We start from the raw sequence: 19793 nt of genomic DNA, 5'->3' as shown, positions 1-19793 counted from the left end.
TTGTAACAAAGCTTCCAATCTCTCTCTTGTGTACAATGCTCTGCCCTACATGATTATTGAGCACTCTTCGGACAATGAAGCAAACCACATGACTACGTAAAGAATACATTAATAATACATACAATAGCGGCAATGAAGAAGCCCACAAGCACACATGACGATTTTGTAATCGACATTACATAATAATATTTTATTTACATCGTATACTGAAGTGCACAATCCAGCAGAGAACGTAAGTGGGTCTAACTCCCCCGCGACCACTGGACATCATGATTGTTCCAAAGCGGAATACACCCTGTGTAGAGCATGGCTGTGACCAATGGGACAAGCTCGCCTGTATTTCAGCAGCTGTACATAAACGACAGTCATGCCTAATGTTCTTTCAGTTGGACCTTGTTTTATTGCGGAGCTGTACGGTGCGCTCATCTCGGCTAGATTGAAGAAGAAGACAGAAGTTTGTGAAGTAGCCGCGTCTAGAGCAATAAATAAATAACTACCAGTAGTAGAGAAGCTGGTCGGGATCGAATCGATCGTATCGGAGGTGCCAGGGGATCGCTTCCGAGAAGAAACTCAAAACACATCGGTAAGATTGGATTTTACAGCTTATCAGCTACTGCAGTGCTATCAGTGTCATTTCCTTTCTTGTCACAATAACACCGAAACGCACAGGTGCATTGATTAAAAACCTGACGGAAACGCAAGCGGGACCTCAACGACATCCAATCAATTTTCATATTTCATCGCTGGCATACGAGTTTCGGGTCTTGTTCATGGGTAAGAATACTTTCTACATTGAATACTGGCTTATTATCTTGTTCGCAGCTAGAGGTTTTCACATAGTACTCTTTTCTTGACTTAATACTGGTATATTTGTCTTGTTTACAGGTGCATTGATCAAAAGCCTGACGGAAACTCAACCGGCACCTCAACGACATTCAACTTTCCAAGCAGAACCTCAGGAAAGAATGAAGGTGAGAGTCTGAAGCGAGAATGTCGACCGCAGCAAAGGTTGTGCAGAATCACGGGGCGACCTCGCCTTATGAAGTGCTGATGGACGTGATGGTCAATTGGGATTCGCCACCATCACTGGAGGCGCAATCGCCAGCAATCAGTGATGGAGTAGCTCCGGCACTAACGGCGCAGACTGTCGGTGATAGGCTGTTGCACTGGAAAGGCATCATCAAGCAGAATGGACGTGGTTCGTACTATGCCGTAGGACAAGCCCTCCATTCCATGCTATACGACGAGCATCTTCTAAGCCCTAGCTGTTTTCACGTGTGGACGAAAACTGAGGTTGGCCTGACACGAAGCAACGTCTATGAGTATATTCGCGGGTACAAGATAGTACGAATGATCCGCAGTCAAGACCCCAACATGTTAGTTCCGACGACTTTGTCGCATTTCCGAGTGTTCAATAGGATTTCCTTGGAAGACAATGGAGTGAAGGTGTTTCAGCTCTGGAAAGCAATTCTGGAATCAACACCACCAGAGAACATACATCAATTGACAGCAAAGGAGATTCTGGCCAAAGGCAAATCTATACTCTGCAACGGCACAAGCAATTCGGACACCCCGCCAAAGCATCATCTCCATGGTGATGACTTTGAAATGCAGGAGAGCCTACCTTCCTCTGCTTTGTCCCAGGTGGCTAGCAGTAACAAGCGCAGGCGTTCAGTTCGGGAACGTGCGCGCAGATTCGTTGGTTACTCTCAAGCCGAGCAACATGATATCGACTGTGAGGCGCATGGCGATGTTGATTACAATGGTGCCTACAGCTACACTGATGACGACGCCGATGAGCAACCAATGTTCGAGACCAACAGTCGGACGACACACGCAGGTCAAGCAAAGCGCCGCAATCACCCAAGCAGACATCGCAATCACCCAAGCAGACATGTGATGAGTAGCAGTGGTAACAATGGCCACGGTATGGCCAATGACCAGCAACACGGCCAACATTATGAACGGCATGTAAACGGTGACATTGCTGTTCGTTCACCAGACGACGCATTACCACCACTACCAGCACTTCTTCCAATACCCGTGACACCAGGACGACTGGCTGGTATTGCCAGGCGATTGGTTAGGACTGGTTTTGATGTGTCCGTGTGCCCAGCGGAGACAAGCCACGAGGAGTTGTAGAAGTTTATTTAACGTCGCACCACAAACAGGCGATTTCGCCTCCTTTGATACATGTGGACGACAGAAGGAATGAGAGAGAGTGGGGGGGGGACAGAAGTATGGAGAGAGGAAGGGTAGAAATATATAGGAGTGTGTCATCGATGCAGAAACAACGCACATGTCCCATGGATACATGAAACCATGGAGAGGAACAGTTTGGGGAAACTTCTCCGGACCCCGCTTTGACGACCATGACGAACTGGCAGTCTACGTTGGTGCAGCAATGGATAGGTTCAACGCTGGAGAGTATGACTCGGGAGTGTTCGTTGTGAATGCGGCATTCTTCTCCAGCTTCTTCCCCAAGCTACTCGAATACCCGCACTGCTTTCGGCGGAAGCCACTGACTAGAGTCTCACTTGCCAGGTGATAGTACCAATGATGATGCCATCAACCACCACCAAGTCAGTGTTGCCTACTTTGGAAGCGATGCGAGCCAGTTTGTTCAGGTCATGACCAACCATGGCTACATTCCCGGTGTCAATAGCTGGTGTCCTTTCTAATCATTCCTATAGAAATAATAATTATGCAGCGTAGTGGACATACGGTATCATTGCTACTTCTTGTATTGCTACTGTTCTATCCTCTTGATGTAACGACAGAGCTGTGAACGTTTTTGTTTTTTCACAGCTGAGCGTAGTGAAAGAGTGCAAAAAACGTATTTTTCGCACGCAAATATTTTCATGCGTTTTCTCTTGTTCTGAGCAACTCCATTGAACCTGCCATCGTGGTCTTTGTTTTTCCTCTTGGTAGTTAAAGGGGAAGTATACCCTAAAATCAAATTTTCACCAGTTGTAGTCTTCTGGGTGCTGAGTCGAATGGTCTTGGTCCGAGGAAGCTGCGACGCTCCCTTCCTACTTGAATCCCAATCGAACTCGCGCACTTCCACCGAAACTGGGTGACTGCGCCCTACTAGATGGGGATTTGTATGCAAAATGTCACTAAAAGCGCCATTTCGTTCTTATAAAAGCACGGATGACCGCGATTGGCCCATATGTTGTAGTCTTTTGGACGCTGAGTCGACTGGTTTTGGTCCGAAAAGGCTGCGATGCAGCGTTCCTCCTTTATTCCCAATCGAACATGGTTGAACAAGCGGTCACGTGCTCCTGGGTGCCCAAATCACCTGGTCACCGCGCCAGCAGGCGACAACTTTCACACCAAGGTTCAACTCGAGTTCAACTCGAGTGACAGGACTGCAACCAAAAAAGGTCAAACAGGCTAGTAAGTTGTACCCTGCAGGCACGGTGACCAGGTGACTGGTGTACGCAGGAGCACGTGACCGCTTGTTCAACCATGTTCGATTGGGAATAAAGGAGGAACGCTGCATCGCAGCCTTTTCGGACCAAAACCAGTCGACTCAGCGTCCAAAAGACTACAACATATGGGCCAATCGCGGTCATCCGTGCTTTTATAAGAACGAAATGGCGCTTTTAGTGACATTTTGCATACAAATCCCATCTAGCAGGCCGCAGTCACCCAGTTTCGGTGGAAGTGCGCGAGTTCGATTGGGATTCAAGTAGGAAGGGAGCGTCTCAGCTTCCTCGGACCAAGACCATTCGACTCAGCACCCCAAAGACTACAACTGGTGAAAATTTGATTTTAGGGTATACTTCCCCTTTAAGGGGGCAGCCTACCCATAAATTTCATATGGCATTCAATTGACCGTAACTTTGGTGTTTCTCAGTGGATTTGAGTGAAATTTTGACCACACACTCCTGCCACTATGCTGGCCCTCAGGACATGATTTACAAGTTCTTGCGCCTCACTGACAGGCTTTCCAGGCCGGACAAACTCAAATTTCCGGCATAGTGCCACGGTGTGCGAGCCACCCAGGAGCCAAACAAATGCATTTACATTTTTTTCACATTTTCGTGCCCATTCTGTCCGTGCGCGGGACCCAAACCTAAAACAAGTCCAGAAGCAGCCATGGGTGGTGGGGTAGGGCCCCTCAACGTGGCCCTGGAATCTGTCACAACGGAACGAGTGGGCGTTCTCTCGCGGACTCCCACAGACCCAAGTCAATTTTTGAATTTTTTAGGTTTAGGGTGTGCTACGAGGTCGTACCTTTGATACAACATCCAGTGCTGGGACCTCCACAGCAAGCCATTTCCACGGCGCTGCACACCAAATCCAGGATTCCCTCAGAAACCGGCAAAGACTGCCACTCACGTTTCACTACTGCCTAGTACTGAATCCTACCTGACTTCTTGACACGACTCAAACTTGCCAAAGTCACTAAATCAACGTCAACTACAATAATCAAGCCACATATCTGCAACGTCACGAGGGTGCTGGCAAAAGTCCTGCTGCACGGCGGCGGGCTTCGCCCGCCGCCGTGCAGCCCAATACGTGGTTTTTAACGTGATTTTTTGGACTTTTTTGGACTTGGGGCAAAATTCTGCACACTTTCGCGTGTTTCCATAATACGACAAGTTGCGCACGGTCTGCTCACATTCAAATACAGTGCTGCCAACAAATGACAGCATGCAACAAAAAAATTCTTTCCTTGCAAGGGCACATTTTCGGCCATAACTCTTGAACGACTGGTCAGATAGGGACACAATTTTCAGAGAATTTGCAGCTACTCATGCTCTTTCAACTGACGTAGCACTCAATATGAATTTACAAATTCGATTTTCAGCGAATTTTTGGGTAGTCTGCCACCTTAAGGTGCCCGCCCACCCTGGTTTCATGGGGGTCTTCCGCTGTCCTTCTTGATATTCTATGCCAATGTGTGTGGCTTATGATTGTGACATACACTGGATATTACATACCATTTCTTGCTGTCTCTATTCTTGGGTCCGACTGGCAGCGGGGCAGGAATTATTGAAATAGAAAGGTTTTTTTGGCCGAAAGGCCGCGGTGTTTTTCCTCTAGCCCGGTTGAGCGGTCGCGGCTAGGAATGTAGGGAGTCCTTGTTTTCAGGCGCTCCCCTGCTGCCCACTCACCCATGCTCACCACTGGCCATGTTGTTCCACTTGATTTTACGGCCTTTTCTCCCGCTTGCTGGCTGTTCTTTGATGGATTTAGATGTTTTTCGGCTATTTATCTATTATGTGGCTGCGAGTGTGGTTTTTTGCTTCTACTCATTTCTGGAAAACCACTATGGTGGTGAGTGTGATTGCTCTGGTAAACCACTACCCCATGTACTGAGCAGTTGCTTTGTGAGTGAAAAATGAAAGTTACTATTCTTGCACTGGACATATAGTCGGATCCACCCGTACTAGCCTGTGTGCGTCTTGCTCAACTCGTTATCACTTTGGAGATGTCACATGTACTTGTAGCCCTTTCCCAAAGCTAGACCATGTAGTAGTGGTATTCTATAACCCAATGCTACAGTCACGCTGGCAACTGAAATCCGACCACCTGAGCGGTGGGTTCACATTATAGCGATATCTGTTTCCTAGTTTCACCATCCCGTGTTGGGTCTTTGCGATGTGAGCGCACCGCTCAGGGGTCGGATTTCAGTTGCCAGCAGTGTGTATTATAGAACCGGGTTCAACACCCATAATTATGGTTCAGATGGTCCCAACGGACCGGGGCTCTACCAACCGTGGATGGATGTAGTTCTAGTAAGGTGACTGTTTGCGAACACAGTGTCCTCCACCTTGTTTCATGCTGTCAAACTAACATCATCATGTAACCGTGTACTTAAAACTCGCTACATGGACTAGATCTTCCAGCGCCGCACTAAACACACTCCCTGTTACCAGCGCAGGTTTTGCTATGAACCTCATGATTCGCAGACATGACTGCAAACCAATCGGCTATACGCGTTGCTACAAGATGGTCCCAACGGACAAATACAAATAATAATACACAAGAGAGAGATTGGATGCTTTGTTACAACTCTGAGTTTCAAGTATTACTACGATCATCAGGGAACCCCCCTGCCTGATGATCTTAGTAATACGTGAAACTCAGAGTTGTAACAAAGCTTCCAATCTCTCTCTTGTGTACAAGGCTCTGCCCTACATGGGTATTGAGCACTCTTCGGACAATGAAGCAAACCACTTGACTACAAATAATAATAATAATAATGATAAATCCGGTGACGTTGGCCTGAGCCAGCTTTTTCCCCAAAAATTACGTCACCAGATTTAGCGCTGACTTTGTTTATGCTTACGAGTATGGCCCTAAGGCTATGTGTTGATAACAGGGGCGTAGGAGGGGTTTTGGAAGGGTGCTTATGCATCGATGGATCCTGATTTTTTTATTACGGTTTTGCACGTTTCGGGCGGACCACGCTTTTCGAAAAGTGGTACGACCATGGTCGTACCAGTCGTAGCGGGTGCTATCATAAGCATACTGCTGGGTAGATCCGAGTATCAGTTCAAGTGTTTGATGATTGCCTAGCGCTGCATGAAGCTCAGAGTTCAAGTGGAAGATATGTGGGCGCCGCACTCCCCCCGCACATCAGCTCTCAATACGTGCTACAGCTGGGAGTATAGTAGCTGTAAACGTACCCGTGACACCATAACTACATTCTTCGCGTTGAGAAAGGTTAGCTCTGCTGTCTGTATTTCTTTGACTTTTGTAGAACACGCACAGCTAATTTTGTGTCAATATGAATGTAACAGTTTATTGTAGCGTACAGGCTACTAATAATACAGTCAAGTTACAACGCCATTCTTTAGGAAAGGAAACCGTGGAAATTTGAGGCAATAGTAGAAGGAGAAAAAGGCCACACGTGTTGTTCAATTGGAGATTTTGAGTATTCCAAGATTGCGGAAGACAAGTGCCGCTACCTGTATGTACATTAATTTCTATTACTGGTTAAATTTTCGTCTAATGATCGATTCAGTTCGTGAAACTCAGAGTTAGGAAACAGCAACTGCTCGTGTTTCTGTCTGTGCATGTACATGTTTATGAAGGATAGGCTGGACGTTCTTGGACACTGGAAGAACTGAAGGACTGCTGAACAGCTGCACTGAATAAGTTCTGTTTGTTATCTCCTTCACTAGGAAGTTCTCAGAATTTCTTTTCCAACTGGCTGAAACCGTGTGCTTCAGCTGAGTGATTACTATTATCACAATACACACTTAGCGAGATCCATTAGAAGTATCTTAGATGGAAAGGTGTACCTAAAACTCACTACATGTACGAGCAGTCGCTCTGCGAACGTCTTCAGAACGTTTGACGGCATTTGATATCAGCTATACTGCCCTGTAACTTACTAGTTGGGGGACGTGTGGGCGTACATTGCAGTAATGTCTGGCGCCACATAATGTAGCGCGGAAGAGCGAACAGCGTAGAATCAAGCTCATCAAGCTCAGTATGACAATGTGTTGGCGTACAGTGCAGTAGTTATGGACGCCAAAGAGTTTAGCGGTAGAACAACCAGCCTAGCACCAAGCTCAGTATACGAATGATTATGTATCCACTGTACACTGTGACTCAACTGTGCATAGACTGTAATGCATGCTCGGATTACGGGTGGAGGTCTGCTTGTCTTGTTCGCAGCTAGAAGTTTCCTTTACTGCTGGCAAGTTCGTTTCTCGTCTTTTTCGAAGGTAGAATATTCATGAGATATGCAGTTGAAGACACCAATGCAGCAGTACTTATGCTTGATTCAACTTTTGGTAAAACACACACCTGGCAGTATGGCCCAGCCTGCTATGTCGGATAGCCATGCATCGACTAGGCGCCAGGCGCGAACTGATGGTGTGCTGGTGGTGGTGGTGGGAAGGAGAGCTCTGTGCTAGAAAAACTTTGCAGCCTAGAGAGCGTGTGAGGGCAGGTATGTATTTACCGCCATACTGCCACTGTGCCAGGTGTGTTTTTAGTTTTTACCCCCATTTGAATCAACTAGAGAACTCATTTTACTCATATTGCTCTCTTGTTCGCAGGTACACGTTTGCTACCAGTATAGTTATGACGCTTTCGAGACTGCATACGGATTTCTCTGTCTTATTCGCTGGTAAGTTTCCTATACATGTACTGCTCTTCCTTGACTGCATACAGTTTTCTCGTCTTGTTCTCAGTTACGTTTTCTGTATGCTCTTTCGTTACTGCATACAGGTTTCTCGTCTTGTTCTCAGTTACGTTTTCTGTATGCTCTTTCGTTACTGCATACAGGTTGATCCATCAACAACGACCTGAAAAATTCCAGATCCACAAACTCCCTCACATCACACGAGGATCTCGTTGCACTGAGGCAGCTCGCCCAGGATCGTCGAAAGTGGAAGGAACTAATGTGTGATGTGTGTAATGGCTGAAGTTATACAATTACAATAGATACCCTTAACAATAATAACGGATACAATTACACTAGATACCCTTAACACACTAGATACTCTAGATACTAGATACTCTAGATACTCTAACAATTTTATCAACAATTATGATAATTACCACATCAAATGCTGCAGAGACCTATCCAGAATCGGCAATATGCTGGCCCTGGTCTGGAGATCTGCAACTACAATCAGCTTCTACTTTGCAACAATAATGGATTAGTCCCCTTTGTCGATTGATGGATCAATCGGTAGATTCGGCTTTCTTTCCTTTCTTTCTTGTTTTGAATTGTATGTTGAACTCATTGGATTTCTTTGTATTCTGTATCTCGTTATCGTTATATTTCCCTCTAGCCCTCTCGCTAAGGATGAGCTTTCTTTTTTATGGCAGCTTAAGCGAAGGCTTTATACCTGGTTTATGCAGGTTGATGCCAACGCGAACAAGCAAAATAATAATAATAATAATACAGGTTTCTCGCCCTTTTCGCGGACAAGGTTCCAATTTTACTCTTTCCTGATTGCACACAGGCTTCTCGTCTTGTTCACAGGTAAGCTCCTTATAATTGTTGTGTTTTCTTGACTGCCTACAAGTCTCTTGTTTTTCTCGCAGGTACGTTTACTATCCAGCTTTTTCAGGACTGAAAATAGGAGCCTACGGTGTCTCGTCTTGTTCACAGATACGTTTCCTTTCCAGCTCTTTCTTGAATGCACACAGTTTTTCGTAATGTTCTCAGTTACAGGGGTTTCGTCTTTTTCGCTGCTGAGATTCCTATAATACTCTTTCCTGACTGCATGCAGATTTCTCGTCACGTTCACAGGTAGGCTTCCTATTATGCATTTTCCGAACTGCATACAAGTGACTCGTCTTGTGTGCAGGCGATTTTCTCATTTTCAATATTATTATTTTCATGGCTCCAAACAGGATTTTCTCTTGCTCACAGGTAAGTTCCCTTCATTGATCTTTCATGACTGTACACAGGTGTCTTGTGTTGTTGGCACGACAGTTTCCTATTTTGCTCTTTCTACATTGAATACAGGCTTCTTGTCTTGTTTGCAGCTAGAGGTTTTCAAATATTACTCTAAGTACTGGTATAGTTGTCTTGTTTACAGGTAGAAGTTTCCAATGATGTCTCTTTCGAGACTGCATACAGATGTTACGCCTTTGGACAGGTAAGATCCTATAATACAGCTCCTGTTGGCCTGCATACACTTTCCCCGTCTTGTTGTGAGCTAAGTTATCATTTTGTTGATGTCAATACTGGCCACTAGTAGTTTGTGGTGGACGTGTGGGGGCGCAGTAGCTCTGGTAATTCCATCTGAGATACTATGGCTGAGCAAGGCGTGAAAGAGGATTGATAGAAAGTAATAGAAAGTGCAAGTACAGTGCTGTACCAACTATCACTCCTGTGGCACGTTTCATTCGTATGTGAGACGTCGAAAATGGTTCTGGATACTTGCCATAACGTGCGTTCTACCGCCTGAGAAAGAACAGTGAAGGGTAAGTGTCACTGCAGGAATCCACAGCTAAACGTGACGACTGTGAATGTGGAGCTCAGTGCAGGTAGCTGCTTTTTTTCTCCGCTGGAGGTCCTTTATTCTCTGTGTTCTTGCTGAGTGAAATCCAAGGATGGCACGCAAATTCGCGCCTTGCACCCTTTCGCAGCCCGGCGTTCCCAGGTGTAGGGCTTCACGGCGCCCTGTGAAGAATCAAGCACCCACACGTACACACATAACTGTACACTGGCAACACTTCCGTGGTCAATGTCATCAGAGAACTAGACTACGTGTGTTGCTGGAATACATATAATGAGACTTCGGGTGTAAGGACACTTCGCGAATAAGGACACGTTTCTGATGTCGCGCTGCCCCGTGGGTCTTTATAAGCAAAGTCGACTGCATATAATAGCTCTTTTTTTTTACTGCATACCGTTGTCCGGTCTTGTTCTCAGTTCAGTTTTCACCATGCTCTCTCGTTACTGCATACAGGTATTTCGCCTGTTTGGGAGAGAAGATTCCTATAACTATTACTCCTTCCCAACTGCTTACAGGTCCCCGTCATGTTCAAACGTAAGCTTCCTATAATTGTTGTATTTTCTTGACTGCATACAAGTGTTTTGTTTCTGTGCAGGCAGAGGTTTCCTATTTTCATATTTGATGGCTTCATACAAGTTTCATGGCTTGCTCCCAGATGAGTTCCCTTCACTGATCTTTCATGAGTCAGAGTGTCTACAAGTGCCTTGTCTTGTTCGCATGTAAGTATCCTATATTGCTCTTTCTTGACCTCATACAGGTTTTTGTCTTGTTCGCAGGCGGTTTCCTATAATTATGACTCTTTCGAGACTGCATACAGATTACACGTCCCATTTGCAGCTAAGTAGTTCCTATATGGCTTATGGATGACTGCATACAGATTACACGTCCCATGTGCAGGTACGTTCCTATATGGCTTATGCATGACTGCATATAGTTTTCTCGTCTCCGTACCAGTTAGTATTCCTGTATGCTCTTTCTTTTAACTGAATACAAGTATTTCTTCTGTTTCGCAGAGAAGGATCCTATAATTATGTCTCCTTCCCGACTGCACTAGGCCTTTGTGGATAATGCCGGCAGATAAATTGGCAGAATTTGATACTTTTTCTGGTGATTTTTATGCATGCTTGGTATGTGGATAAAGAAATGGAGCAGAATTCGAGGAATTGCCCGGCATAAGGTTTGTATGGTTCTGCCAATTTCACTGCTTTTCGAGCCGAATCTGCCACCTTTTCGAGCATTATCCGGCAATGCCTAGACTGCACACAGGGTCTCGTCATGTTCAAAAGTAAGCTTCTTATATCGTATACTCTTGACTGTATATAGGGTTCGTTTCCAGTGTGCGCTTAGAAGTACACCATATTACTTCATGGCTCCAAACAAGTTTCTTGTCTTGCTCACAGGTGAGTTCCCTTCATTGACCGTTGAAGATGGTGTCCATGTATCTTTCCTTGTTCCCAAATAAGTTTTCTATATTTCTCTTTCTTGAATTCATACAGGTGTTTTTGTTTTGTTTCCTGTTTGACTCTTTCGAGACTGGATTCAGATTTCACGTCTTATTCACAAGACTGCATAGAGGACGTGTATGTTCTTGTTCGGAGGTAAGTTTCCTATAATGCTCTTTCTTGACTTCAGACAGGACTTTCAGTTTAAATTGCAGATAGAAGGTTCCTGTTCAACTCTTTTGAGACTGGACACAGACTGTAGGTCGTTTATACAGGTGTCTTGTCTTGTTCGCAGGTAAGTTTCCTACTTCGAAGTATATTGCCTTTTCTTGACTTCATACAGTTTTTGTTCTTGTTTTACTTGCAGGTCGAAGTTTCCTGTTTGACTCTTTCGAGGCTGGATACAGATTGTACGTCTTTTTTGCAGGTCAGTTTCTATGGCTCCATGTGGACTGCTTCCTGGTTTCCCGTCTTGTTCTCAGCTAAGTTCTCTACATACTCTTTCGTTACTGCAGGTGTTTCGTCTGTTTCGCAAAGAAGGTTACTTTATCACTCCTTCCTGACTGCACGCAGGTTCTCGTCATCTTCAAGGGTAAGCGTGCTATATTGCATTTTCTTGACTTCATACAAGTGTCTTGTCTTCTGTGGAGGTAGAGGTTAACTATTTTCTTATTACATTTCTCCAAAAACGTTTCTTGTCTTACTCACACGTGAGCTCCCTCCATTGATCTTTCAATACTGTGTACAGGTGTCTTGTCTTGTTCGCAGATAAGTTTCCAACGGGTATCTTGCTTTTTCTTGACTTCATACAGCTTTCTTTGTTGTTTTACTTGCAGGTGGAAGTTTCCTGTTTGACCTTTTCGAGGCTGGATACAGATTGTACGTCCTTTTTGCAGGTGAGTTGCTATGGCTCCTTGTGGACTGCTTCCTGGTTTCCCGTCTTGTTCTGAGCTAAGTTCTCTACGTACTCTTTCGTTACTGCATACAGGTGTTTCGTCTGTTTCGCATAGAAGGTTACTTTATCACTCCTTCCTGACTGCACGCAGGTTCTCGTCATCTTCAAAGGTAAGCGTGCTATATTGCATTTTCTTGACTTCATACAAGTGTCTTGTCTTCTGTGGAGGTAGAGGTTAACTATTTTCTTATTTCATTTCTCCAAAAACGTTTCCTGGCTTACTCACACGTGAGTTCCCTTCATTGATCTTTCAATATTGTATACAGGTGTCTTGTCTTGTTCGCAGATAAGTTTCCTACGGGTATCTTGCTTTTCTTGACTTCATACAGCTTTTTTTGTTGTTTTACTTGCAGGTGGAAGTTTCCTGTTTGACTCTTTCGAGGCTGGATATAGATTGTACGTCTTTTTTGCAGGTAAGGTCCTATGGCTCCATGTGGACTGCTTCCTGGTTTCCCCTCTTGTTCTCAGCTAAGTTATTATTCTTTCGTTACTGCATACAGGTGTTTCGCATGTTTCACAGTGAAAGCATTATTACTCCTTTCTGACAGAATACAGGTTCTTGTCATGTTCAAACGTAAACTTGCTTTCTTGTGTTCTCTTGACTGCATACCGGTTTTCTTGTTCTGTGTGCAGGTTGAAGTTTCCTATTTTCCTATTTCATGGCTCCATACCGGTTTCGTGTCTTGCTCAGAGGTAAATCACTTCACTGATCTTTCATGATTGTATACAGGTGTCTTGTCTTCTTCGCAGATTTGGTTTTATATTGCTCTTTCTTGACTTCGTACACGGTTTTATGTTTTTTGCGGGTAGAAATTTCTTATATTACTCATTCGAGACTGAATAAAGATTGCACGTCCTATTTGCATGTAAGTTTTTTTTTTTTTTTTTTTTTTTACTACAAAGCACTGGCCAGCAACATAAAAGGGGAGGTAGACAAAAGTGGACAAGCGAACTTTGACAACACAGAGGAGCGTGGCATGCGTGCCGATGAGGTAGGTCAACCTCCCCCGACCTAGTGGTCTCGGGTTCAACAGTTGGTCTACGCATCAGGAAGGGGAAATGGACAGAGAAAGGGAGAATGAGCATGAGGAGCTTCCCAGGAGAGGAAGAGTGTGTGTGTGAGAGAGAGAGAGAGAGAGAGAGAGAGAGAGAGAGAGAGAGACAGAGAGAGAGAGAGAGAGAGAGACAGAAAATGATAATAATAGAGACAACCGGTTATTCTCAGTGCTGGTGGACTTCAGTGGCCCATAGCCAATTGGTCTGGCGGAGGTGGTGGTAGGCCTTGGTCTTGAATGTCGGCACTTTCTTGAGAGTTGGGCGTTCGGCGAGGATTGGGGCAGGCAGTGTGTTCCAGCTCTCCAGGACAAAGTATGGGAAGGAGCGGCGGATGAACTCTGGACTGGAGGCTGGCAGAGGAGTTGCGAGTTGGAAAGAGTGGCCACCGAGGGACTGGCGTTGCCGGCGCGTCCGGGGTGCAGCGTTAACTCTTGCTGGGGGAGGTACCATGTTGGTAAGCAGAGCTGGACCTGGTATGCATTGCAGCTTATACAGGTAGCACAGCCCGTAAACATGCCTTCGGATTGCCAGGCTGGGGAGCAATGAGGGGCCAATAACCTTCATGGCTCGACGCTGGACCAGGTCCAGCTGATGGAGGTGACAATGTGCCGCACTTGCCCAGACGAGAGGGGCGTACTCCATTATAGGCCGTACAAATCCTTTGTACACAGTTAGGCGCCCTGCACTGTCCAGGATCCGAGATGCCTTTCGGAGCAGGCCGAGTCGCTGGTTGGCTCTAACGGCAAGGGAACGGATGTGGGCCCGGAAGGAGAGAGTACTGTCAAATAACACTCCTAGCAGCTTGAGCTGAGGGCTCTCAGGCACCTGCATGCCATCAAATGTGAGCTGTGGGACATCCAGGGATGGTCTGTGGCGGTCAAGAAGTATTGCCTGAGATTTTGATGGCTCGAACTTTATCTTCCATTGGGCACCCCAAGTCTGAAGGCGGTCAATAGATGCTTGGAGGCTATTGCAAGCAGAAGTTCATATATGACTTATGCAGGACTGCATACAGTTATCACGTCTTGTTATCAATCCGGATTTCTTTATGCTCTTTCTTTACTGCATGCATGTGCAACAGCAACTGCTCGTGCCTCTGTCTGTGCATGTACATGTTTATGAAGGATAGGCTGGACGTTCTTGGACACTGGAAGAACTGAAGGACTGCTGAACAGCTGCAGTGAGTAAGTTCTGTTTCTTATCTCTTTGACTAGGAAGTTCTAATTTCTTTTTCAACTGGCTGCAACAGTGTGCTTCAGCTGAGTGAGTACTATTATCACAATACACACCTATTAGCGAGATCCACTAGAAATATCTTAGATGGAAAGGTGTCCCTAAAACTCACTACATGCCCGATCAGTCGCTCTGCCAACGACGTCTTCAGAACGTTTGACGGCATTTGATATCAGCTATTGCCCTGTAATAGTTGGGAGACGTGTGTGCGTACATTGCAGTAATGTCTGGCGCCACACAAATGTGGCGCGGAAGAATGACCAGCCTAGGGTCAAGCTCATCAAGCTCAGTACATGACAGTGTGTGGGCGTACAGTGCAGTAGTTTTGGACGCCAAAGAATTTAGCGCGGTAGAACGACCAGCCTAGCACCAAGCTCAGTATACAGATGTCAAAAATTAATGTCAAGGGCTGCAAAGAGAGCAAGCATTGTGGGAAACTGCTGTTCAACAACAACACGCAGCGGGCCAACAGACACACTGGAGTGTGCGAAAATATGCGAAACTGAACGCCGAGTCCCAACGCTGCAGCATAGACTGGAAGATCAAGAGATGACTGTGCGGGAGTTCCTCAACGGTGTTCGACACACCTTGGTTCAGTAGCGTAACATGTCATTGTGTTTATTCTCTGCCTTGAGTTGAAATCAGTGGAGTTAAATTGAGTCAGAAGCTATTTGAATCATGCTGCAGTAGGAGTCATTCAATTCGGGTCATGCTGAAATTGAGTCCTGCGCGAAGTCGGGAAAGCTCATGACATAAGAGCGGGGCTGGTGTCAGCCGCGCTGAAAATGGGTTTCACTGATGTGGGGGCACACGGATCGAAGATGATGACAAGCACAGTTAGTTCAGTGCGTAGTAACAATACATGAGACACAGTGGGCGGTCCAGCACAATAGCAAGTAGTACGTGTAGTAAAGCCTAACTAAAGGGCAACAAAGAGAGTGCCGTCAGTCGCAATACATGCAGCAGCTAGCTGGGGTTATAATACACTGTGACTGGAAATATTTCCCTGGCATCAGAACTACATTGCTTGCATTGTGAACTGTTAGCTATGCTCTCTGTATGTCCTTGACTTGGAAAACGAACAGAAGATATTAGTGTCTATGTAACAGTTTTATGTAGCGTACAGGCCGCTTACATTCAAGTTTCAACGCCATTCTTTAACCCTTTAAGAGCCGCCCCATACTTGAATGCGTCGTAAACGACAAATGCAAAACTTCAAAAGATCGTAACTCAGTCCAATCTCGCTCAAATCCCTTAAGAAAGGACACAGTAGAACGTTGAGGCGGTAGCAGAAGGAGAAACTGGCCTTGCGAGTTGTTCAATGGGAGATTTTAAGTATTCCAAGATGGCGGCAGATTCAATTTTTGTCTGATGATCCATTCAGTTCGTGAAACTCAGAGTTGCAAAACAGCAACTGATCGCTCTTCTATCTGTGCATGTATTTGAAGGGGGATCCGGACGTTCTTGGACACTGGAAGAAGGAGTAAAGAATAGCACCTGTCTTTGCAATCAGCTCATGCCGTAGCAGTGCACGACACTGACTAACGGTACGGACGTTCTACCTCTAACTGGCAATCAGCTCAATCACTCAATAAATCATAGGCAATCGGTTGGAGTGGAGATAAAAGACGTGATAGAGCTGATTGCCAGCTAGGGGTAGAGCGTCAGTACCGTTGGTCAGTGTCGTGCAATGTTTTCGCATGAGCTGCTTGTTTGGTAACTAGTGGTGTTAGTAGACATTATAACGTAACTTGTACTTCTTTGGTCCTCTTTTCTTCTGTATAATTGAAAGTTTACAGTGCATTTCAAAACTATAGACGCGTAGGGTTTTTGAAATATTTCAAATTTGGCTGGAACTTTTTGAGAATAGTTTTCGGAATATTCCTCAGGATCGCTCCACAATTACTCTCATATAGTTTCTAAAGGATTGGATAACAGACGCCCAATTAGGAAAAATTTATGCACAAAGTGATCACAGATTTTATGTGGTATAGATGCTGGCATAACGGTTTTTGCCTAGGTACGCGTCTATAGTTTTGAAATGGACTGTAGTTCTTTCTTAAAGTCTGCTAGCGAAGAAAAGGTAGGAAAAAGGGTAGGTTAACTTAGCGATTATCAAGCAGCTTAGGTTAACTTAACGATTATCAAGCAGCTTAGGTTAACGTAGCGATTATCAAGCAGCTTCTGACAGACAAGAAAGGTATAACTAGGGGGTTCTGTCAAGAGCGTGTGGCAGGTGGGGTATGTCAATTAATTCAAAATGTTTAGAACAATGTGCATGCTGCAATCAGTTTGTGATGTTTTTCCAAGTCCTCATGGTCCCGGACATGATCTTAAACTGTGTCCTGGCGTGTCGTCTGCCTGTGTCGTCTGCCTGTGTCGCTTGCCTGTGTCGTCTGCAACCGTCTCTGTCTTCTCTCTGCCTCTGTCTGTCTGTCTCTTTCGCTCTCTCTCTCTCTCTCGGACTCTCTATCTATCTCTCTCTCTATCTATCTATCTATCTATCTCCATTTCTCTAAATATTTCTGTCTCGACCTTTCATTCTTACTCTCTCCTCTACTTCTCTATGTACTTCTCTCTGTACCTCTATCTCTCCCTCTCTCTCCCTTTCTCTCGATCTCTCGATCTCTACCTGTCTTGCTCTCTCTCTCTACCTCCCTCTCTGTACCTCTCTCCCTACCTTTCTCTCTACTTCTCTTTCACCCTCATTTTCTACCTCTTTCAGTATCAACGTCTCTCTCTCTACTTCGCTGTCTATATTTCTGTCTCTACCTCTGTCTCCACTTCTCTATCTCTGCCTTTTTCTTCACCTCTCTCTATCTCTCTCCCTGCCTCTCTCTGTAACTCTCTCCCTACCTCTCTCCCTACCTCTCCGTCTATCTCTCTCCCTCCCTTCCTCTCTCTCTCCACCTATCTATCTCTCTCCCTCTGCCTCTCTATCTACCTTTCTCTACCTTTCTCTCTACCAATCTCCCTACCTCTCTCCCTACCTCTGTCCCTACCTCTCCCCCTACCTCTCTCCCTACCTCTCTCCCTACCTCTCTCCTTACCTCTCTCCCTACCTCCCTCACTACCTCTCTGTCGACGTCTCTCCCTACGTCTCTCCCTACCTCTCTCCCTACCTCTCTGTCTACCTCTCTGTCTACCTCTCTGTCTACCTCTCTCCCTATCTCTCTCTACCCCTACCTCTCTCCCTACTTCTCTCTGTCTACCTCTCTGTCTACCTCTTTCCTCCCTCTCCCCTACCTCTCTGTCTACCTCTCTCCCTACATCTCTCTGTACCTTCCTCTCCCTACCCCTCTCTTTCTCTACCTCTCTCTCGACCCCTCTCGCTACCTCTCCCTCTGCCTCTCTATCTACCTCTCTCTCTACCTTTCTCACTACCTCTCACCCTACCTCTCTCTCTACCTCTCTCTACCTATATCTCTGACTTATTTACTACCTCTCTCCCTACCTCTCTGTCTATCTCTCTCCCTACCTCTCTGTCTATCTCTCTCCCTACCTCTGTCTCCACCTCTCTCTCTACCTTTCTGCCTACCTCACTCTCTACCTCTCTCTCTCTAACTCTCTCGCTGCCTCTCTCTCTCTCTCTCTCTATCTCTCTATTCACCATTCTGTCTATCTCTCTCTCTACCTCTTTCCCTACCTGTCATTCTACCTCTCTGTCTAACTCTCTCCCCACCTCTCTGCGTACCTCTCTTTCTACCCTCCTCTCTCTACCGCTCTCTCTCTACCTCTCGCTCTCTCTACCTTTTTGCCTACCTCTCTCTCTACCTCCCTCTCTACCTCTCTGCCTACCACTCTCCCTACCTCTCTCACTACCTTCCTCTCTCAACCTCTCTCTCTCTACCTCTCTCTCTCTACCTCTCTCTCTAGCTCTCTCTCTATCTCTTTCCCTACCTCCTCTCTCCCTACATTTCTCTCTACCTCTCCCCCTACCTCTCTGTCTACCTCTCTCTCTATCTCCCCCTCTACCTCTATCCCTACCACTCTCCCTACCTCTCTCTCTATCTTCCTCTCTCTACCTCTCTCTCTACCTCTGTCTCTACCACTCTCCCCACCTTTCTCGCTACCTCTCCCCTACCTTTCTCACTACCTCTCTCTCTCTACCTCTCTGTATACCTCTCTGTCTACCTCTCTGTCTACCCTTCTGTCTACCTCTCCCTACCTCTCTCTCTACCTTCCTCCATACCTCTCTCTGTACCTCTCTCTGTACCTCTCTCCCTACCTCTCTGCCTACCTCTCTCCCTACCTCTCTCCATACATCTTTCTCTACCTCTCTCCCTTCATCTCTCCCTACCTCTCTGTCTATTTCTCTCTCTCTCTTCTTCTCTCTCCACCTCTCTCCCTACCTCTCTCTCTACATCTCTGTCTACTTTTCTCCCTTCCTGTCTCTCTACCTTTCTCTCTACCTCTCTCCTTACTTCTCTCCCTATTTCTTTCCCTACCTCTCTCCCTACCTCTCTCTCTACCTCTCTCCCTACCTCTCTCTCTTCTCCTCTCTCTCTACCTCTTTGTCTACCTCTCTCCCTATCTCCCTCTCGACCTCTCTGTCTACCTCCCTCTCTACCTCTCTCCCTACCACTCTCCCTACCTCTCTCTACCATCCTCTCTCTACTTCTCTCTTCCTCACTCTCTAGCTCTCTCCCTACCTCTCTCCCTACCTCTCTCCCTACCTCTCTCCCTACCTCTCTGTCTACCTTTCTTCCTTCCTCCCTCCCTACCTCTCTCCCTACCTCTCTCCCTACCTCTCTCCCTACGTCTCTCCCGTCCTCTCTTCCTACCTCTCTCTGCGCCTGTGGATTTTGTACTATGCTTGAGGGTGATCTACGCCTGTGGGTATGGAACTTTCCCCGGGGGCGATCTACGCCTGTGGATTTGGAACTTTGCTTGGGAGTGATCTACGCCTGTGGATTTGGATCTTTGTTTGGCGATGTTCTTCGCCTGTGGATTTGGAACTTTGCCAGTGGATTGATCTACACCTGTGGATTTTGATCTTTGCTTGGGGGTGATCTACGCCTTTTGATTTGGAACTTTGTCGGTGGATTGATCTACGCCTGTGGAATCTCAAACTATGCTTGAGGGTGATGTGCGCCTGTGGATTAGGAAATTTGCTTGGGAATGATCTACGCCTCTGAATTTCGAACTATGCTTTGGGGT

General features: G+C 46.0%; 2 protein-coding genes across 2 annotated transcripts; one reads left to right on the top strand and one right to left on the bottom strand.

The window, feature by feature from the left end:
- The first annotated feature begins 483 nt into the window (after window positions 1-483).
- LOC135828864 (uncharacterized) lies at window positions 484-2896 on the top strand. The gene is made up of 2 exons (XM_065341293.1): window positions 484-583; window positions 886-2896. Exon 2 carries the CDS (start codon window positions 991-993, stop codon window positions 2140-2142), a length of 1152 nt encoding a protein of 383 aa, XP_065197365.1. The 5' UTR covers window positions 484-583; window positions 886-990; the 3' UTR covers window positions 2143-2896.
- A 15168-nt stretch (window positions 2897-18064) lies between these two features.
- LOC135828088 (octapeptide-repeat protein T2-like) lies at window positions 18065-18651 on the bottom strand (the record flags this gene model as incomplete). The annotated part of the gene is made up of 2 exons (XM_065340522.1): window positions 18065-18150; window positions 18444-18651. Coding segments are annotated over 2 exons (294 nt in total), but the record flags the coding sequence as incomplete, so codon positions are not given.
- Between the last annotated feature and the right edge of the window lie 1142 nt (window positions 18652-19793).

Source organism: Sycon ciliatum, chromosome 12 (genome assembly GCF_964019385.1).
Source record: "Sycon ciliatum chromosome 12, ocSycCili1.1, whole genome shotgun sequence".
NCBI classification, from domain to species: Eukaryota; Metazoa; Porifera; class Calcarea; order Leucosolenida; family Sycettidae; genus Sycon; species Sycon ciliatum.
This window is presented reverse-complemented; position numbering and strand designations above follow the sequence as displayed.